This window comes from Anser anser, assembly GCF_964211835.1.
Source record: "Anser anser genome assembly, chromosome: 1".
Taxonomy (NCBI): Eukaryota; Metazoa; Chordata; class Aves; order Anseriformes; family Anatidae; genus Anser; species Anser anser.
The window spans coordinates 102,434,681-102,453,507 of NC_139720.1; the positions used below are offsets into that span (position 1 = coordinate 102,434,681).

General features: G+C 47.3%; 2 protein-coding genes across 6 annotated transcripts in view; one reads left to right on the forward strand and one right to left on the reverse strand.

Moving 5' to 3' along the window:
* Positions 1-6,871, forward strand: part of EPHA1 (EPH receptor A1) — a 40,209-nt gene extending 33,338 nt beyond the window's left edge. For all 4 annotated transcript variants that reach the window (XM_083798988.1, XM_083798989.1, XM_083798987.1 and 1 more), the window contains exon 18: positions 531-6,871. In XM_083798988.1, coding sequence (XP_083655114.1) covers positions 531-609 — 79 coding nt within the window. In that variant the 3' untranslated portion in view covers positions 610-6,871. The remainder of the gene's footprint in view (positions 1-530) is intronic.
* Positions 6,379-18,290, reverse strand: ZYX (zyxin). Of its 2 annotated transcripts, none has more exons than XM_083799073.1 (9): positions 18,081-18,290; positions 14,198-14,458; positions 11,366-11,547; positions 9,372-9,869; positions 8,880-9,021; positions 8,626-8,795; positions 8,289-8,467; positions 7,909-8,029; positions 6,379-7,488 (listed from the first exon to the last, which is right to left on the reverse strand). In XM_083799073.1, the coding sequence occupies exons 2-9, from the start codon at positions 14,445-14,447 to the stop codon at positions 7,378-7,380; spliced, it is 1,653 nt and encodes a 550-aa protein (XP_083655199.1). In that variant the 5' UTR covers positions 14,448-14,458; positions 18,081-18,290; the 3' UTR covers positions 6,379-7,377. The 2 variants fall into 2 exon arrangements, with proteins under 2 accessions (XP_083655199.1, XP_083655200.1); XM_083799074.1 differs by lacking the exon at positions 18,081-18,290 and adding an exon at positions 14,978-17,816.
* Positions 18,291-18,827: the final 537 nt, after the last annotated feature.

An 18,827-nucleotide genomic window follows, 5' to 3' on the forward strand; every position in this document is an offset into this window, starting at 1 on the left:
TTGATAAGAGAATTTTCTTGCCTTGAACTCAGACAGGCTAGTGACATTCTCCCCACATCAGCCAGGCACTGTTCCATCCTAGAGCAAAGTCCTTCTGGGCTCTTTAGAAGGACTCAGACCAGATGCTTTACCAGTACACACTTTTCCTAGTGTAGGGTCAGGGATGTACAACCAAGTATAACCAGAGTAGTTACATAAGACAAACGAAAAGGCACAGTTCAGAGGCAGACCCTGCTGAAAGTTTGAAACCATTGGGAGCAGACATGGCTGCAGTCCTGATTTAATGAGAGGAAAGGACAAGTCACAAAGTGGGAGAAAACAGTTGACTGGGTGGGCAGAGGTAGCCAGAGAAGGAAAGGAACATCTAGATGTTTCTTCCCTCTGTAGAAAAAGCAAGTGTAGCAAGAGGCACTGAGGGAAAGAAAACTTTCTGAACTAATGCTTGGTAAGAGTTTCTGCCCTTAAACACACCCCAATCCCCAAGGAACAAGAATAGCAATTAATTTTTTCCTCTCTTCCATTTCCTTCAGGGACTTGAAACAGATGGGAGTGTCACTTCCAGGCCACCAGAAGAGGATCCTGTGTAGCATTCAAGGCTTTAAAGAGTGATCAGTTGTTGCTCTCTTAAGCTTGCCAAATGCTGTCTTACCCACGTACCACTTGGAATCGTTCCTATGGCAATTGCTTCCAAATGAGTGACTGGGACAAGCAAAGCAAAACAACTAGGACTGAAAAGACTTATGAGGCAACACCACCTGCTCTCATTTCTGTTGCCCCTTGCTTTTGCTCTACAGCAGTCATTGGTACTTTTCAGAGCACTGGTCTTAGAATCTGTTCTCAGCCATGTCTTCTATAGTCTGTTTTGTGCAGCACTAAGTAATCCCTGTAGTCCACATACTGGACTTTCAGCCCTCAGTAAATCACATGGAGACATAAGATACATTCAGTTGGGGTGTGGGGCATGGATAATGCTTTAAGATTGGAGATGAGGATTCAGATAGAGTGGGACCTTCTAGGAACATGCGTAAGGATGCAGATGTAGGGTTGGGCCCGTTCACTCCCTGGTGTACATCCATTCTCATTTCAGCAGCCTTCTGTCTTCCTTATTTTACAACATGAACAAACTATTCAGTCTTTCACAAGGCTGCTGCTAAGGGATATATTTTTAAATTCAGCTGTTCTTGCCTTAAACACCACCAAGTCATGGTGTACTTTGTTCTTTGGAGGAGACGTTGGGAGTAGCAGCACATCCTGCTGTAACTTGTGTGATCATGTAACCTTGGCATGTTGCTTATTTGCACACGTGTACTTCAGCAGAGAGATTTACCTCTCCCCAACCCGCTTAATACCTTTACTGGTGCCATGGACACAAAACCCTCTAGGTACCCATTTTTCTCTGCCCCTTTTTTGACAGAGGGAATAGTCTTGTTTGACTGGATAGGGTGTTTGTAACAGAAAAAATGTGTAGGTGGTCTGTCTTATTCTTTCTCTGTGGAGGAAGTGTTATTATTTATCAGAATTCAAGACAGAGGTGCTATAGACTGTAAATAGTATTTTGTAAATAAACTTGTGGCAGAGCAGGCTGTGTTGGAGTGCTTTGGCTTATCTCAAATACTATTGGGACCTTTGCTCTAGCATATACATTATGTTCCAGCAGTGTGCTTACATCTTAATTTAGTTGTTTCAGCAAGGTTTAAGTTCTCTGGCAGTCATGTAACTGCAGATGAGCAAATGCAGCTGCATTAGGACAAAAGGACGCATGTGCAGGTGGTTACTTCAGACATTTTTTCTTTAAACCCATTACAGCTGTAATCTGTTAGCCAAGTCCATCTTCATTTGTGGTGAATGGAGCCAAATCCAGCTGGAGGCCGGTCACTAGTGGAATCCCCCAGGGCTCAGTGCTGGGGCCGGTCCTCTTTAATATCTTTATCGATAACCTGGATGAGGGGATTGACTGCACCCTCAGTAAGTTTGCAGATGACACCGGGTTAGGTGCGTGTGCCAATCTGCTCGAGGGTAGGAAGGCTCTGCAGGAGGATCTGGATAGGCTGGACCGATGGGCTGAGGTCAACTGTATGAAGTTCAACAAGGCCAAGTGCCGGGTCCTGCATCTGGGGCGTAACAACCCCAAGCAGAGCTACAAGCTGGGAGATGAGTGGTTGGAAAGCTGCCTGGCCGAGAAGGACCTGGGAGTACTGGTTGATAGGCAGCTGAATATGAGCCAGCAGTGTGCTCAGGTGGCCAAGAAGGCCAACGGCATCCTGGCTTGTATAAGAAGCAGTGTAGCCAGCAGGTCTAGGGAGGTGATTGTGCCCCTGTACTCGGCTCTGGTGAGGCCGCACCTCAAGTACTGTGTTCAGTTTTGGGCCCCTCGCTACAAGAAGGACATGGAGGTGCTTGAGAGAGTCCAGAGAAGGGCAACGAAGCTGGTGAGGGGTCTGGAGAACAAGTCTTATGAGGAGCAGCTGAGGGAGCTGGGCTTGTTCAGCCTGGAGAAGAGGAGGCTCAGGGGCGACCTTATCGCTCTCTACAGGTACCTTAAAGGAGGCTGTAGAGAGGTGGGGGTTGGGCTATTCTCCCACGTGCCTGGTGACAGGACGAGGGGGAATGGGCGAAAGTTGCGCCAGGGGAGGTTTAGGTTGGATATTGGGAAGAACTTCTTTACTGAAAGGGTTGTTAGGCATTGGAATGGGCTGCCCAGGGAGGTGGTTGAGTCACCATCCCTGGAGGTCTTTAAAAGACGTTTAGATGTGGCCCTTAGTGATATGGTTTAGTGTAGGACTTGTTAGTATTAGGACAGAGGTTGGACTAGATGATCTTGGAGGTCTCTTCCAACCTAGACAATTCTGTGATTCTGTGATTCATACAGCTCCTGTATTTACCCCTAAACTGTGAGAATTATTAGAAGGTACTTCTCTAGTTTGAGGAAATAGGTGTGTAGTACTTCCTTCTGCTGCAGAAGAGAGTATTCAGGTGAGAAGGGGTGGGGGGGAGAATCACACTCCGCTCATCCTAAAGCTTCCTCAAAAAGCGAACTGGACTCTCACATCCTATCCAGGAAGACTTAGCTGTCCTCACCTCATGAACTGCATTTCCGCACCTGTGCTAAGTCTAGCTTGGTGAAGATGGTGAGTGCCAGTCATTCTGCAATGAGTTATTTGTAAGTAGCTATCAGTGTTTCCATAATGGTATAATCCTCCAAATTCTTAAGGGTTTAAATTAACACTCCTGCTTGTGGGAAGGTCTTGCTTACCTATGCCCTGCAGAAGGGTTAGGAAGCCCAGAGCTAAAAGGATGCAACTTAAGGCAAGAAGGATGGTTTCTATTCAAGATGAGAAGCAGCAGGGCATACACACGGAACCATGATACGCGTGTATCTCAGCCACTTGAGTTACTGCAACTATAGTATGACACAGCTGACAAGATAAGCTTGCAGTGTGAGTCTTGTTAGTATACCAAGTTCAATCTTAGTAATATCATCTATGCTTCGTGTTAAAGTTGCTGCATAGATGATATCCAGGCTAGAAGGGAAGCTTTGATTAGGCTGACATGAGATAAAAGCGTGTCATGCATACGTAAACTTCAGCGTAGCCTTGCAGATGATAGAAAACTGGGAGTGGTTGATACACCAGATAGCTGTGCTGCCATTCAGAGGGACCTCGGCACATGGGAGAAATGGGAAGAGGGGTGTCTTATAAAGTTCAGCAAGGGGAAAGGCAGAGCCCTGCAGCTGGGGAGGAATAACCCCTTGTGTCAGCGGGGACAGACTGGCTGGGAAGCAACTTTGCAGGACCTGCAGGTCCCAGTGAGCAGCAAGTTGCACTTGAGCAACACACCCTTGCATCAAAGGAGGTTAACAGTAACTGGATTGCACTAGGAAGTGCAACACCAGTAGCTGAAGGGACGCTATTCGTCCCTTATCCTCTCCCTTCCGATAAGACATCTGGAGTGTTGTACCCTGTTCTGGGTTCCTCAGTGCAAGGAGGACATGGCTTTACCTGGAACAAGACCACTGTAAGGCCACCAAGATTTTGAAGGGATTAGAGCATCTGACGTGAGCAGAGGCTGACAGAGATGGAACTGGTTAGTCTTGCAGTGAGAAGACTGGCTTTGGTTTGGGTGGCTCTTATTGTGTATAAATACCTGATGGGAGATAGTCAAGAAGAGGAAGCCAAAGTCTCCATGGTGGTATCCAGTGAAAGGAAAAGCAGCAGTGGGCATAAATGAAAATACAAGAAATTCCCTTTTGAAGGTAAGAAAATGTACTGGGAGCATGGACCAACACTGGAACCCAGAAAGTTTGTGTCATTTTCATCCCTGGAGTTACACAAAAACTGATGGGGCACAGTCCTGAGCAACTTACGCAGACTGACCCTGCTCTGCGGTCTGAGGTTTGGCATAGAGGTCCCTTCCGCCTTCAACTGTGATGAGCTGCTGAATCAGCTAATCTGAAAGAGATGAGGCTGCTCAGCTCCATATCCTCAGGTACAGCCAGTAGCAAGCCTGAGCTTTCCTATTCCCAATAGGCACTCCTGCATGCATTCAGGCAAAATGCATATACATGCACATGTACGTGCTACTTGTGTGCACACACTTGTACGTGAGTGACCTCACAGACAGAAAAAACACAGCAGTCATGCAAACACAGCACAAACAACCTGATCCTATTCCCTTCTCTGGCTGATCAGGATAAGCCTGTTAGTGAGAAATGTATACACAAATACCATGAAGCCCTGGTAGATTCTACTGGTAGAATTGAGTTTTTGAGACCAGCTGTCCAGTAGCTGGGTCAACAACGATCACAGCTCTCCTCAGCTGCTGGCACCAGGACATATGACCCCCTCAAGGCCTGTAGCCACACTCCACTTGTGGGTATGTAGTCACCTTTGCGTGCACACACACACACGATTTCTCCAGTAATGAGCCGTGGACATTGCATCTAGATAGCAAGTGACCCCAGGATTCCATGGTCTCCCACTCACCTTGCACACAGATGAAAACTGTTCTCTGGTAACTGGTCCAGGCTTACCAGTAGCTGATTTCCAGACCCCAGGGTAGCTGGCTTGGACCTCCTGGGAGCTCTAGCAGCTGACTCATACTGGACTTTGTGGCAGCTGGTCCAGACTCAGAGCCATGCCAATTGGTGGCTCTCAGCTCTTGTATCCTACTTTCTCTCCAGCTACTCTGGCTTGATTTTCACTACTGATTACACAGTGACACCCAAACAATATACTTGCACTTCGGTATTTCCTGTTGCTGGCATTTGGACCCTCCATACACATACTGAACAGGGTCCCTTCACACAGGAAAATAACTATAAAAGGAGTTTAAGAAAATGGGACAGACTGCTGGGGACATAGAGGACACAGCCAGATGAATCTGCTGTATATGTGCAGGCAGCCACTTGTAAGCTCTTTTTCCCCCATTTTTTTCCATGGTGTTTCTTCTCCTTGATCACTTCCTTTTCCTACCCCTAAACACCTCATTAAATATGTTGTACAATTCCCAGATGCGTTTCCCATGCATACCATGCTCCTCAGAGGTAGTAATTCCCCCTTAATCTGCAAGGTGATCTAGAGAGCCCCTCCACTCTACTCTGTTTGTCCCCAAACACTGGGGCTTATTCCAGGCCTGTGATAGCTCTACAAGGAGCTGCATTAGGGTGCTTCTCTCCCACCGTCATTATTCCTCTCCTGTGTGCTCCTTGGTGTTTATGGAAGAGTTTTAAATCACAAAAGCTAAAAGCAGCCACTCTGAAACCCTGCCTATGAACCACCAAGAAATCAGGTAAGAAACTAAATAGAAAGCAAATGTAGAATTTGTTTATTCTTTGCTTACCCTACAGGAAACTTCCAGGCATTTCCTGGATGCATTTGAAAGGAGTTATTAAGCATTTCCCCCAAATTGGCAAGAGAACAAGAGTTGGTTTCATGTCTTTGAAGTGCAGAAGCATTGATGCTTACCACAAAGAGTTTCACCTGCAGTGATCGAAACAGTACTGTGCTTAAACCATAAACACCAAACACAAACACTTTTTCTCGAAATAGCAACACTGAAGACAAAGCAAATTGACAACTTCAGCACAGTTTGATGCAAATGAGATGTAGTAACACCTGTCAGTGACACATCAAGCAGACCACAATCTTGCTGTACTGAAACCTGAAATGTGGTCTTCTATTGCTTTAAATGAGAGCTATTCTTCCAAGCACAGGAAGTAGAAAACTAAACAATTTGAAAAGAAAACGAAGATGTGGAGAGAGAAAAGCCATTTTCAGTTTCATAACATCTTTGGAGGCTGGGTAGAATAGCAACTATACATTCTGTAGTGCCTAAGAGATCAGTTCTCATGGGTAGTTGACCAAATACGGCACAGACATCTTAATGGAAAAATTGTCACCATTTTATTGGATGCAAACAGTGGTTAGACAGTTATTCAAAAGATTTGTTTAGTATGACATTTTCTAGTCCAGGAAGTGAGACTCAGTGCAGTAACACATAGAGCCAGACAGTATATTGCAATGACACTGTAGCTTCCACTGACAGCAGTGAAAGAACCCCTACTTGGAACAAGGAGATGCTCCTCAGTCTGCTGAATTCTCATCCACACATTGAGGCACCTCCTCAACATACGCTGCCCATCCTTGTGACAGTCTTTATTTGTAGACATGTGTTCTTTGGACTGCTTTGTTACTTTGGTGCCCCCACAACTGTCCAGAAACCATGCTGAGACAAAGTTAACTTTGGAGAGAGAAAAAAATTAAAAAAAAAAGTTTCCAAACTCAGGAGCAGGGTAGGATTCCAAACATTGCCAGTTTAATCTGGCTAAAAAAAAAAAAGGGGGGGGGGGTGACAGGACAGTTAGCCAATAAAATCCATTAGAATAAAAGCTAGTAGATTAGTTTTTTCCAGCCACTATAAAGAGGTGGCACAGGAAAGAGAAAACCTATGACAGAAGCCATACTGAGATGGAGGCTTCCACCTTCTAATGTCAAATAATCATTCCTGGCTTCATGGAGCAGAATTCTCAGCCTTTCCCATTGCTGCCACAGGTCATTTTTGCTACTTCCACCAGGCAGTGGTGGAGATTTGGTCTTTCTCCTCCAGTGCTGAGCAAACAGAGATTTTGCACTCACCTCAGTCATAGCCCCCAGCCTGGAATACACTATGGCCAGGAAGTGGTGATAGGAGAAGAGTTCCTTTTTTGGTGGGTGTGCATAGTGTAGTCTACGAGTTGTGAATCCTATGTGATTAATGAGCTGCGCTGGCAGAGTCTCCATTGGTAGCAATCTGACTTGTCAGGCAGAAGGGTAGGACAATGGTGGGGAAGGGAGGAGTACTGAGTGCAGGGGTCTTCAGGGTATGCCTGCTCCAGGCTCCTCAGCGTGCTGTTTTGGCACGAACAGTGTGACACTTCATACATAATACATGCCCATCCAGTGGAAAACAGCCATTCTCGTCTGCCTCAATGGATAAGGGCCTCCCACAGTCCTAAATGGGGAAAGAAAAAGAGGGAGGTAGCTCAGTGACAGCACACAGCAGGGCAGATACAGACAAGGATGTAAGAAATGCCCTATTGGATCAGGATAATGGCTCACAGCCCACTGCTCTGTCTCTGATGGTGATAATGGGAAATACCATTTTGAAAGAAGAGCGTGTGAGCATAGCCTCTTCTGTTATCCCTTTATGTTCCCCCAGCATACACAGCTGCTATATTAGAGCTGTGTTAGAGGCTACAACCCTGCACAGTCTTTATTCATGAACTTGTCTGTGAATGCCTAAACTTGATTCAAAATGCTTCCAAGTCATTCAAAACAAGCTCAGTGTTTGGTCAGGATAGGCAAGTTCAAAGGTGCTACCTAGTTGGTGATGACACGAATGAGATGAGAGGAGTGGGGCTACCAGGATTACCTCACACTTGTAACATTTCATGTGGAAATTCTTCTCCAGTGCCACCACACGCACTGTCTCATCCTTCCCAGGCTCCGGCATGATGGGTTCACTACACACTGAGCAGCGTGGAGCATACTTCCTGTAACACACACAAATACAGAGGATACCATGACCACTGCAGGTTTCTCATTGTCATGTATCAGTATTAGCAGCAGAGGAACAAATCACAAAAAGTTTGTGGGAAAAGACCTTAATTGGTACATGGTACTTTGCTGACTCATTTTTAACTTTATGTCCAACTGATCACATGGGCAACCCAAGCCCATTTTGCAGTAAAATCAAACAGCTGTGAAGGAACATCTGCTTTCAGACACCACATGCATGAGCTTTCTCCATACCTGTGGTAGTCATCCACACAATGAGGCTGGTTGGCCTGGTCCACAATAAAAGAAGCCCCCTCGAGGGGCGTGTGGCACATCACGCAGGTGAAGCACTGGGGATGGTATGAGTTACCAGTGGCCTTCAGCATCCGATCTGTGATGGTCTGTTTGCAGACACTGCACTTTTCCAGGGTCCCCTAAGCCCAAAGAAAACAAGTAAGACAACATTAATCCAATCCCCCATCCCCAGGGGACTACACCACAGACAGGTGAAATGGAAGGGGGAAGGGAAAGGAAGAGAAGCTAGCCACAGCAAACTCAGCCCCCTCCAGCAGCTTTCATCCCAGTGACTCACAGCATAGCAGTCCTCACAGAAGGGCTTCTCGTCCACATTGTAGAACTGCTGCCCCTGCAGCTGCTTCTCACATTTGAAGCAGGTGAAGCACTCCACATGGAAAAGGCTGTCTAGGGCCCTTACAGCTGGCTGGGTTCGTGACAGAGGCTTCCGGCAGAAGCCACAGAGCTCTGCCAATGGAAGGAGAAAGGTATTAGAAGAGAGGAAAACCCACCACAGTCTCAGTCTCATTGATGTCCACTAACAGAACGCACCAGAAGTAGCGGCTTCTACTGGGGGTGGGTTCTCCATATCCTTCAGTAGTTTCTGGGTCAACAACTCCAGCTCTTCTACCTCCTTCATGGTCAGGGAAGAGTTTCCCTTAGGTGGGTCTGCACTGGAACCTGTGGGTCTATGCTGCAGGAAGAGGAAACTGTCAATCCCAAAAGATGCTTATGGACAAAGCCCCTCCCACCTTGTCCCTAACAAACCTGCTTCTCTCACCTTTATACCTCTTCTCTATCCCTCTCTAGGGAACAATCTGCCATCCATTATGTTTGCTTCTTTCCACCTTTACATGAAGTCCTGTCCCCCCTCCAGCACTGCTTCTAGTTCCAGCTCTCAGTAAGGTATTAAGAGGTGCTGTCTCTCAGATGAATAACTACTTCCCCTACCCTGGCACAGACCCTCCCTCCTCATCCTCCAACTACACTTCCAGTGATTCCATGCTTGCCCAGAGACACTGGTTCCATGGCTCTATCTCTTACCGTGTCTTTTACAGCAGCAGGTTGTTCTGTGCGAACAGGCTTCTCCTGCACTTGGGGCCTTTCCCGCTGCTGAGCATAGGTGAAACTGGGAGGCTGCGGCCGAGAGGAGGGACCTGAAGGTGAAGGGGCTGTGAACTGAGTCTGAAGGGAGGTAGGATATCTTGTAGAGTTTGAAGGAGCCATGGAAACAGTGGCACCTGGTTTGGATCCAAACTTTGCAGAGCCAGCAACAGAAGGTGGAGTAAATTTAGGGGTAGGCTGAGCAGGAGGAAGAGGAGGGGGTGGAGGGACTGATGCTAGGGGCTCCTTGTGCTGCTGTGGAGCTGCCCACGGGGCTGGGGCAGGGGTCACATCTGCTCCAGGGGGTTTGGAAGACAAGCTTCCACTTGGCTTTGGAGTGAACTTGGAAAGAAATGAATGAGGAGGATCTCTGGGTGCAGATGAGATTTCCACATTGGCCTTTGGGGCTGATGGTTGCTCCAGAGAACCTGTAGACATCTGTAAAGTGAAGAAGCAGAGAGAAACAGGCAGTCATCAACAAGGTGGAAGGGAAAATATGCTGTCTACAGCAATGTCAAGTCGCTGTCTCAGACCCATAATACTAAGAGACCCCATACTACTTCATATTTAAGTCACAAAAAGATGCAACATCTATGCTATCTGGTCCTTCAGGCAGGTTTTCTTGCTACAGTTTACCCAAACATCTTAATCTTCAGTAGCACCCTTCTCACTACCTTAGTTCGGCAAACCAGTCATCTCTCCTTCCACCATTTCTGGATGTTCTGGAGAGCTCACCCAGGATTTGAAGGGATCATTTTCCTCCATGTTATCCAAGATTAAAGACAGTGAGTCAATCTCAAGATCAATGCTGCTCACGTTGCCACATACCTACACCATCATCCATGAGGAAAGAGGGAGCAGAGCCAAAGAACTGGGTGAATCCCCTACAACACCAGATTTTGGCACCTGAGACTGTAGTACAGATCTGCTCCTGCCCTGAATAGATAGCAAGTTGGTGAGGACAAACAGGGTAGTCTCCAAAATCTACCAGCAGTGGGAAAATGCCAGGGATCAGAATGCCAGAAATATTTAAGTGGGAAAAGACAGCTGGAGGTCTGCAGTCCAGTACCCTGCTAATTGCAGGGTTAACTCCCAAGCTAGACCAGGTTGCTCAGGGCCTTGCCCAGGTGGTTTCTGAACATCCTCAAAGATGCATAGGATATGCCCAGACACTCTGGGAACCTGTGCCAGTTTCAAGCCACCAGTGGTGGGGAACAGGTTTTTCTTTTGTCCAACAGGAATTTCCCTTGTTGCAGCTTGTGTCCCATTGTCGCTTCTTCTCTTGCTTGCCCCTGTAAGACGAATCTGTCTTCTCTCCAGCCCTCCTTTCAGTACTGCAGACATCAGTTATATCCCTGCCTTTGGCCTTGCTCCTCTTCTGCCAGCTGAAGAGGAGCATGCTCCAGTCCCCAGTGATTGCTGTGACACTTTTCTGGACTGCTTCTAGTTCAGTATTCCTCTGTGGTTACTACACTGGTGGGCCCACATGGAAACAGTCCTCCAAGATGCAGCCTTAGCACCGAAGAGAGAAATAACCACTGCCTTTGCCCTGCTGACTACACTCTCACTAATATAGTCCAGCATGTGGTTGGCCTTTATTGCCACAAGGGTGCAATGCTGGCTCACATTTAACTCTCTGTCCACCAGGATCCCAAGGTCCTTCATTTGCAGAGCTGTTCCCTGGTCAGTTGACCCTAACCTATGCAGGGGCATGGGGTAGTCCCATCCCCAGTGCAGGAATTTGCCTTTATATCAGCTGAACTTCTACAGCCTACTCCACAGTATCTTATAGGAAAGGACAGTGCAGACACTGAGATGCTAAGCAAACACTTTCTCACATCTCCAGGCTTCCTGCTGCTGATTTCAGAGAGAACTGAGAAGCTGTCTCAACTCAGAGTATCACAAGAAATTATACTTCCCTTGACCTCACTCACCTGTGGGGCGGATACCATGCCCATAGGCCCTTCATCAAACATTGGAGGAGGAGGAGAAGGAAAAGTTTCTTCTGGGGCTGGTGGAAAAGGCTCTTCAAAGGGTGGCGGAGGTGGGGGAAAAGCACAATTTGAGGAGAAACTCACATCCTCTCCAGGTGGGGGAGGAGGTGGCAGCGGCAGCTCTATGGCAAAGAATTAGAATAAAAGCAGGTTTCAATCATTTCTTATTCTTAGCCTGTACAAACCCCACAAGGAGTCTTGAAGGTATTACAGTAAGTGGTCCCCAGTACTCATCAAGGACAGCTGAACTCCACAGGATCACTTTCACCTTGTCCAAACTATTTGCCATCACATAACATTTCCTCAGTAGCTACTGCAATTACTCACTAGAAATAGTTACTGTATAACTGAGAAACATGTCTTGATGTCCTTTCACACTCCTCCTCATTCTTTGGTCTCTAGCATGTAGAACAGAGAAAAGCGATGTCTATTACAACACAAATCAAGTGCGAATCCTCTTCCCTTCACCATACATAGGAGAAAGATGTTCTCTCATCAATTACGTGGCAAAGAATATTAAAAGACAAGCAGGCATAACTTCTACATTTCTTATTCTGGATAAACTGAATACCTACTTCTTTTACTAGCTAGTCCCTTTCCTAGCAGTAGCGTGAAAGACCAAGTTCATCACTCCTGCTGGTCTACGTATGACTTCTAACAGTAGTCATCAAGTTGTTTAATCTTTATATGCAACTGTTTTCCACAGACTTTATTAGGACTTCTCATTTGTAACCTAAGGGACGTGATACTGCCTGTTTCAGAAAATGAAAGCTGAAATCTTATTAGCCAGTGGAATGCGTAAACTGCAGTGGTATGTAGCACCTCTTCCAAGCCTTCTTGTTCTGCTTATGGGGAAGAAAGAAAGAAAAAAAAGCAAAAAAAGTAATACAAAGCTGGTATTTTTTCCTCAGAAACTACAGTCTGAGATTGAATTTGTATATGCTTGCTTTTTGGTTTATTTAAAGGATAAAGAATATTGCAGAAATGGAACCCTGATCCACTGTCAAAATGTTTCAAAAAGATTCACTAAAAGCCTGCTTTATTAATTATTCACTCAAACAAAAGAGTTTTCTACAAAGTTATTATACCAAATTTATAGAATGATCAATATTAAATATAACATTCCTACACATGGCTGTCCTGTCATTTAAAGCAAATAAGCTAATTGCCATGGCTTTATGTTATACTGGCATTTCTTTAGGTAGCGTACAGGAAAGGGAGAGAATGATCAACGAGATATGCATCAGAGAAGGATCAAAGCAGATGCATTTGTTTCATGACTGAGTCAAAATTGAGTTTCACTTGACTATCTGTACTTGAGGTACCTTGCTAGTACAGCATTGCTAGCAGCCCTCACTTGATGGTGACATGGCAGCTGAAGCCAATTGGTTCTTTTGCTAATCTCTGTTAAGGTAGTTTCTCTATAATAAGCTTTACGGGGAGAAAAGAAGTGAACCAACTAACACCCAATCCTCTACTTGTGCTATATATTGAAAAATATTTTTTTAACATTTGTCTACGTCCGTACTTGAACTAATATATTTGTGTCAATTTGACACATCCTACATGCACACTCCTAATCCACACAACTATAGCAGAAAAACAAAATCTAGTATAAGACCTTGGATGACAGACAAGATTCCAGCCAACAGCATAAAAGCAGAAAGTCACCAAAGTTAGGCAGTGCAATTCTAAGAGACAGAGGCAACAACACACCAAGGTCATCGTGACTCATGAAATGGAAAAAATGGCTTAATCATTTGTCCCTAGGAACAAGACCAGACTTCCTATCATTAGATCAGCTGCCCACTAACTTAGTACACTAACCTAGGAATAACTGTGTTACACAGTCTATGCTAGACAGTTAAAGGGAAAAAAATAAAACAGAAGTAAACATTTGAACATATCAGTCCTGGCTGAGGTGCAAGTTACAAGTTAATAGGATATTGGGGTAATATGCATCATCAGACATGAGCAACAGGTCCCTAGAGACATTTCCAGTAGTCCCATGCTGATCAATTCCAACTAGGGGAGATACACAACCAGGAACCTTCTGCTCCTTAAGACACAAAAACAACCAACCACCACCAAAAGAACAAAACCAACCAAACAAAACCACACCACCACAGGAAAAAAAAAAAGAAAAAAACACACACTAAAGCAAGAAGTCACCCTACACAGGAAATCACACCCAACCCAAGCCACAAGTAAAAATTATAAAACTCAGCCATACAAACTAAGTCTCACTTCCTGTTTTTGTTAGCTTACACCCTTTTTCATGCAATTATTTTTACCTCCCCACCTCTTGCAGCAACGATGGCAATTGCAGAGTCCACAAGAAGGATTTCTACAATCAGAGACAACTCAAGCGGAGATGAACCAGTAAGAAAGAACAGCATGATTCATCACCACCAGGGTCAACTTTCTTGCAACATATTTGTTCTCAGACGTGCTTGCCAGAATATCACTGCAATTACACAATTATGCACAGTGGGAATACCACAAAAAAATCCATTGCATTCCTGCAGCTTGATTAAAGTATCAGTGCAACACAGAATTGACTTCCTGACTGCTTTTCTATTGAGATGCCTCACATTTTGAGATTACTTTACAATCCTTTTATCTCATTCTGAAACCTGCAATTGCCTACAGCAAGAGTATCCTTCATTCGTAGTGTTTCTGAGCCTATTCCCTATGTTTAGCCCAGTTACAGACCTCACACTGAGAATTTAGTATCACATATTCACATCTGCCATGCCAGCCCTCACCTACCTTCTGCCAGCATGGACGTGGAAGCTGATGGGATCTCCCCCACCCTTCCTATCTGGGCACGCTGGGTGCCTGCTCCGGGAGGCTGGGGCAGCGATGACTCTGATGCACCCCCAGCCTTGAAGGGGTTCACCTTGGGTTTAGGGGCGACCACAGGTGCAAACTTCTTCTGTGGGTTGTAGAAGGAAGGGGTAGAAATGTTGATACTGACTGTGGATGTCATGCGGGTCCCTGGGGTACCTGGCGAAGCCATCTTCTCAGTCCCTGTCCGGAGAGAAGAGAGAGGATACTGGTATGAAGTCAGACTTGGACTTGAGTCAAAATTAATAAAAAGGAACACACAATGGAGGGATACAGGAGTTTATGTATTAGCAGAGGAGCTTGAGCACTTCCAGGACCAGCACAGCAAAAAAAGAGGAACAGAAACTGCAGACAGCTCGAATGAGCCAGCACACTTCACTATCTCAGCTCAGCACAGCACTGACCACAAAGGGGGTCCTGACAGCCGCATGCTGCCATGGGGAAAATCAAGCTCTTTGCTGCATGAGACAATGACGATTCAGGAAAGGAAAGCAGCTGGTGACCGGAACCAGTGTCCCTGCCCCACACAGCGAGCCCCCCCCCCCCCCCCCCCCATGCTCTCCCAAGACCAGAATTATCATTTCCTCACCACACTTACCTGATAACGTCATCTGTTTCCTCTTGACCTCAGCCTGCAGCATCCCCAGTAACACCCCCCTCGGCCCCGGCACGCCCCTCAATCTTCCATCCCACACACTTTACCTCAGGACCCTCGCATGCAGGTAGCTGTGTCAGCCGGAACAACGGGTCGAGTGAGGGGTACTCTGGTGTCACATCCCCTGGCGAGGACCCCCTGCTATTTGGAACCTCGTCCCTGCTTTCCTCCCTCTCCTTCCTGTCACCGGAGCCGGCGCCATGAGCTCCCTCTGCCTGTCACTGGCTGCACCAGCCGACTGTTCCGCCTCCACCAGGAAGCACTTCCAAGAGGCATCGCCAGCATTTCAGGAGCCATCCCCCTCAGCTTCTGCTGCACACACATTACCTTTAAGTCAACCCCTTTCTTTAAGTCAACGCCTTCGGATTGCAGGCTGCACAGTAAGCACCACAGCAGAAGAGCAAGCAGAGCCGCTGTAGCCCTGCCATGCGCAAGGACCCCAGGTCTCAGGATGAGAGCCACATTTCTAGGATTCCCTCAGAGCTGCAATGCAGGCCAGAAATCTCATCTTCGCCAGAAATCTCCACGAAGTCAGATACTTTGTTATAACCCCTGGCATGCATGTAGTCCTCTTCCTAACACCCCAGCCCAACAGTGCTTCTGCCAGCACAGAGGCTCTGTACCAAGCATGTCAAATTGGCATGTCCAATTCAGTGCCCCTCCACGCTGCCTGCGTCTCTCTCACAGTCAGCTCACAGTAACAGCTGCTTGGACAGCCTTGGTGCCATGAACATCTGCCTACCGTTAAACTCACCCATGGCTGCTGTTAAGACCTGCATGCTCAGTTCTAAGTGGTCCCACAGTTCAGTTCAGTATGGCGCGATATAGTTACCTGTAACAGTTTCTCCAGGCCACAAGTGTGTGACAACATAGACAAATGTTAAGTCTGTGTTGCTGCACTTTTTTTCCCCCCCTGTGTTTTGGGCTGACGAGTTGCGTGCACCTTGACAAATTGTTCTAGGCTCTTCAAATGCAGGAAGAGGCAGCAACAGTGAGCAGCAGACAAAGAGCTGAGCTAAGCATGCCCCATATGATCCTGCATGGGAAAGGGACAAGGAAGAAGAGTAATTAACAAGGTCTGTCCTTGATCCCTCTGATTGCTGGGAGTCAACTCCACCCAGCCTGCAGCTTCTACCAGAGCTACCAAATCTATTAAAAAGACTTCTAGCTTTTCTTTAGAGACTTCCACTGATGAAGGCACTTAGATGTCTTGTGCTCCACTGTTTTGCTATGGCATAATGGACCACACAGTATCATTCTACCAGAATTGACTGTCTAATATGCAGAACACCACAGTGGCAGTCATTTCTAATCATGATCCATACTGGGGTTAGCCAACACAGAGACTGGGCCAACACAGTGTCTTGGGACACTGGTTGCTTCATAAAATATGCTGGCTTCACTACCAGCAGCTGCTATCTCCCTGAACCCAAAGCAGCCCATTTCCCAGTATGCTATGTCACACTTAAGGCCCTTTCTGCTCAGAGCTGACTACATCCAGCAGCTGCCCCTGCTCATCCTCACTTCTATTTATCTGTCCACCCCCGCACAGATCAGACCGAGAAAAGCTTAGTCCCCCGCCCAGCCCTGCACTGCTTGCTGTTAATATCATCTAAACCTTACCAGGAATATGCAGCTTATGTGAGTCCTCTGGCACTGTTTGTAAAAGTTATTGGAAGAGGGAGTGTCAGACCAGCAGACCTAATCTTAGATCCTTCTCCTCCTCATATGTTCCCTGAGGGGAGAGATTTTCTGCCTGTTAACAGCAGTTAGATGACTCAAGTGGAACTGTGAAGAAAGATGTCCTCAAAGGATGTAGTGAGGATACTTAGTTGCCCAGTACGTGGTTTCTCTCTAGCAGAAAAAATGTTGGACCAAGCAACACCTCCCTCAGCAGCAGGGTCACTTTCCAGAAGGTTCCATGGTGGGTCTGCCACCTGTTACACACCCAGACACCTTGCAGTTCTTTGGCCCCAAGACTGAACTTCCTAAAGCTCAGCTCCTTTCCTGGGTTAGTGGAAAAAGAAGGAACACATGGAGGGAGAAAGCAGACTGTCATTTACCACCTATGTTGATAGAAAGCAGCTTAGCTTGAGCCACACAGAAGACCCAGTAAAAGCTATTCCAGCACTGTGGTCTGACACACTGTACTTCCCCTGTTTGCCAACTTCCTTCCAACTGAAGGAGGTCAGAAAGAGAACTATAGAAGGAAAAAGAAAAAAAAAAAAGAATCTGAACTGAACAGATTAAACAAATTTAGGAGTTATGTTTATTTTCACTTTCTCTACAGGCTAATTCCAGAGAGTTCTCCCAGCCTATCCCCAAACTACAAATCTTCGATGCGAGCAAAGTCCTATCAGCTATGCAAGCTGCAAGGTAGAGCCTGAAGAAAACCAGGATGGGGGAGGGGGGCATTCAGAGCTACAAGCTTTTTCCACATATGCTGGGCTTGTCTCCTCCCTGTGCAGAGGGAAAAAAAAATCCCCAAAGCTATGCAAACATATTTAAAATGTTAGGAAGTTACGAATTTGCAAGCACTTGCATCTTCACTTTCTCAGGGCACTCCCAGAGAGACAGAAGCTCATATATTAAACAAATTTAATGCGCCAAGAGTCCCAGATTCGTCTCTTAAACACATCTGGAAAAAGACTCCATAGGTGTCTCGCTCTTCCATATGCACACAAAAGAGGGCTTGTCCCGACTGAAACCAGGCTACACCCCCCTCTCCCTTCCCCACTGCTTGAGCTATACAGGAGTGTTCATCTGACTCCATTTCACCAGGAGGGAAGAAAACTCGCCAGATTCGCACACGCACGAACCTCTCAGAATTGAGCTGCTCCTCTGCAGAGGGGCAACCCCCTCCCCGCCCCCCCCCCCGAAAAAAAAAAAAAGGAGCCACGACCTAAAGGAGCCAATCAGTCCTGAAGACACCAGGAGAATTTCTACAAGGCAAGCAACTCTCCCAGCCCAAGAGGGAGGGGGGGGGGGATCAGCATCCCCCAGGCACCCACGAAATCCGCGGGGAGTGCCAGGAAATCAGCATCCCCCAGACACCCATGTCGCACACACGCTTCCTCGACGCCGGTTCACTCCTCCTGAGCGCAGGGCTGCTGGCAAAAGCTTCCCGTTAAGCCAAGAGATGAGACTCACCTCTGGGGGAAGCGGGAAGGGGAAATTCCGCCCCAGGGCGAGGAGTCCCCGGGGACCGAGGGTGCGCAGCTGGGCTCTGCTGGAGGGGCCGGGGTCCGGCAGCTTCTCGGCCCGCCCGGCAGGAAAAGCAGCAGAAATGAAAGGTGGGGGAGCTGCTGAGCCCAAACACTTCCTACCAACTCGCGAAAAAGGCCTCGCCCAGGCAAAGTTGTTTGACCATAAAAGGAGAGAGGCTGTGCGAACAGCTGAGCTCACTCGCTAGGGAATGTGGCAATGAGGTAACGGGGGAGTGAGCGCACCGAGACGGGGGCGGGTTTGCTCGGCAGCGGCGGGAGCCCCGCACTGGTATCTTGTGTGCACGGAGAAGGGGCTTTATGTGCTTGCTTTGTCGGCGATGACGAAGAAGAAATGCTCGCTCGGGTGCCCCTTTCCGCTCCGCTCCCCTCCCGCCCCCTCGGGCGCCCACCCCGCGGCCCCTGCTCGCTTCCCTCCAGCCTGACAAAGGCCCGCTCAGCTCCGGAGCTGCCCCTGGCCGTGACCTCGCTTCCAGTCGCTGCGCTGGGATTTAGGAAGAAATCCAGCAGCTCTGGTGAGGCAAGGTCCCCGCTGGGCTCTCCCTCGCCCGACCCAGCTGCGCGAGCATCTGACTCGCACTCTCCTCGTCTTCCAGAGATTAAAGCAAGATATCGGATGACTCTACAGTGCAGAAAAGGGACTCGTTCTTCTTGTGCTGCCTGCAAGGCAAAT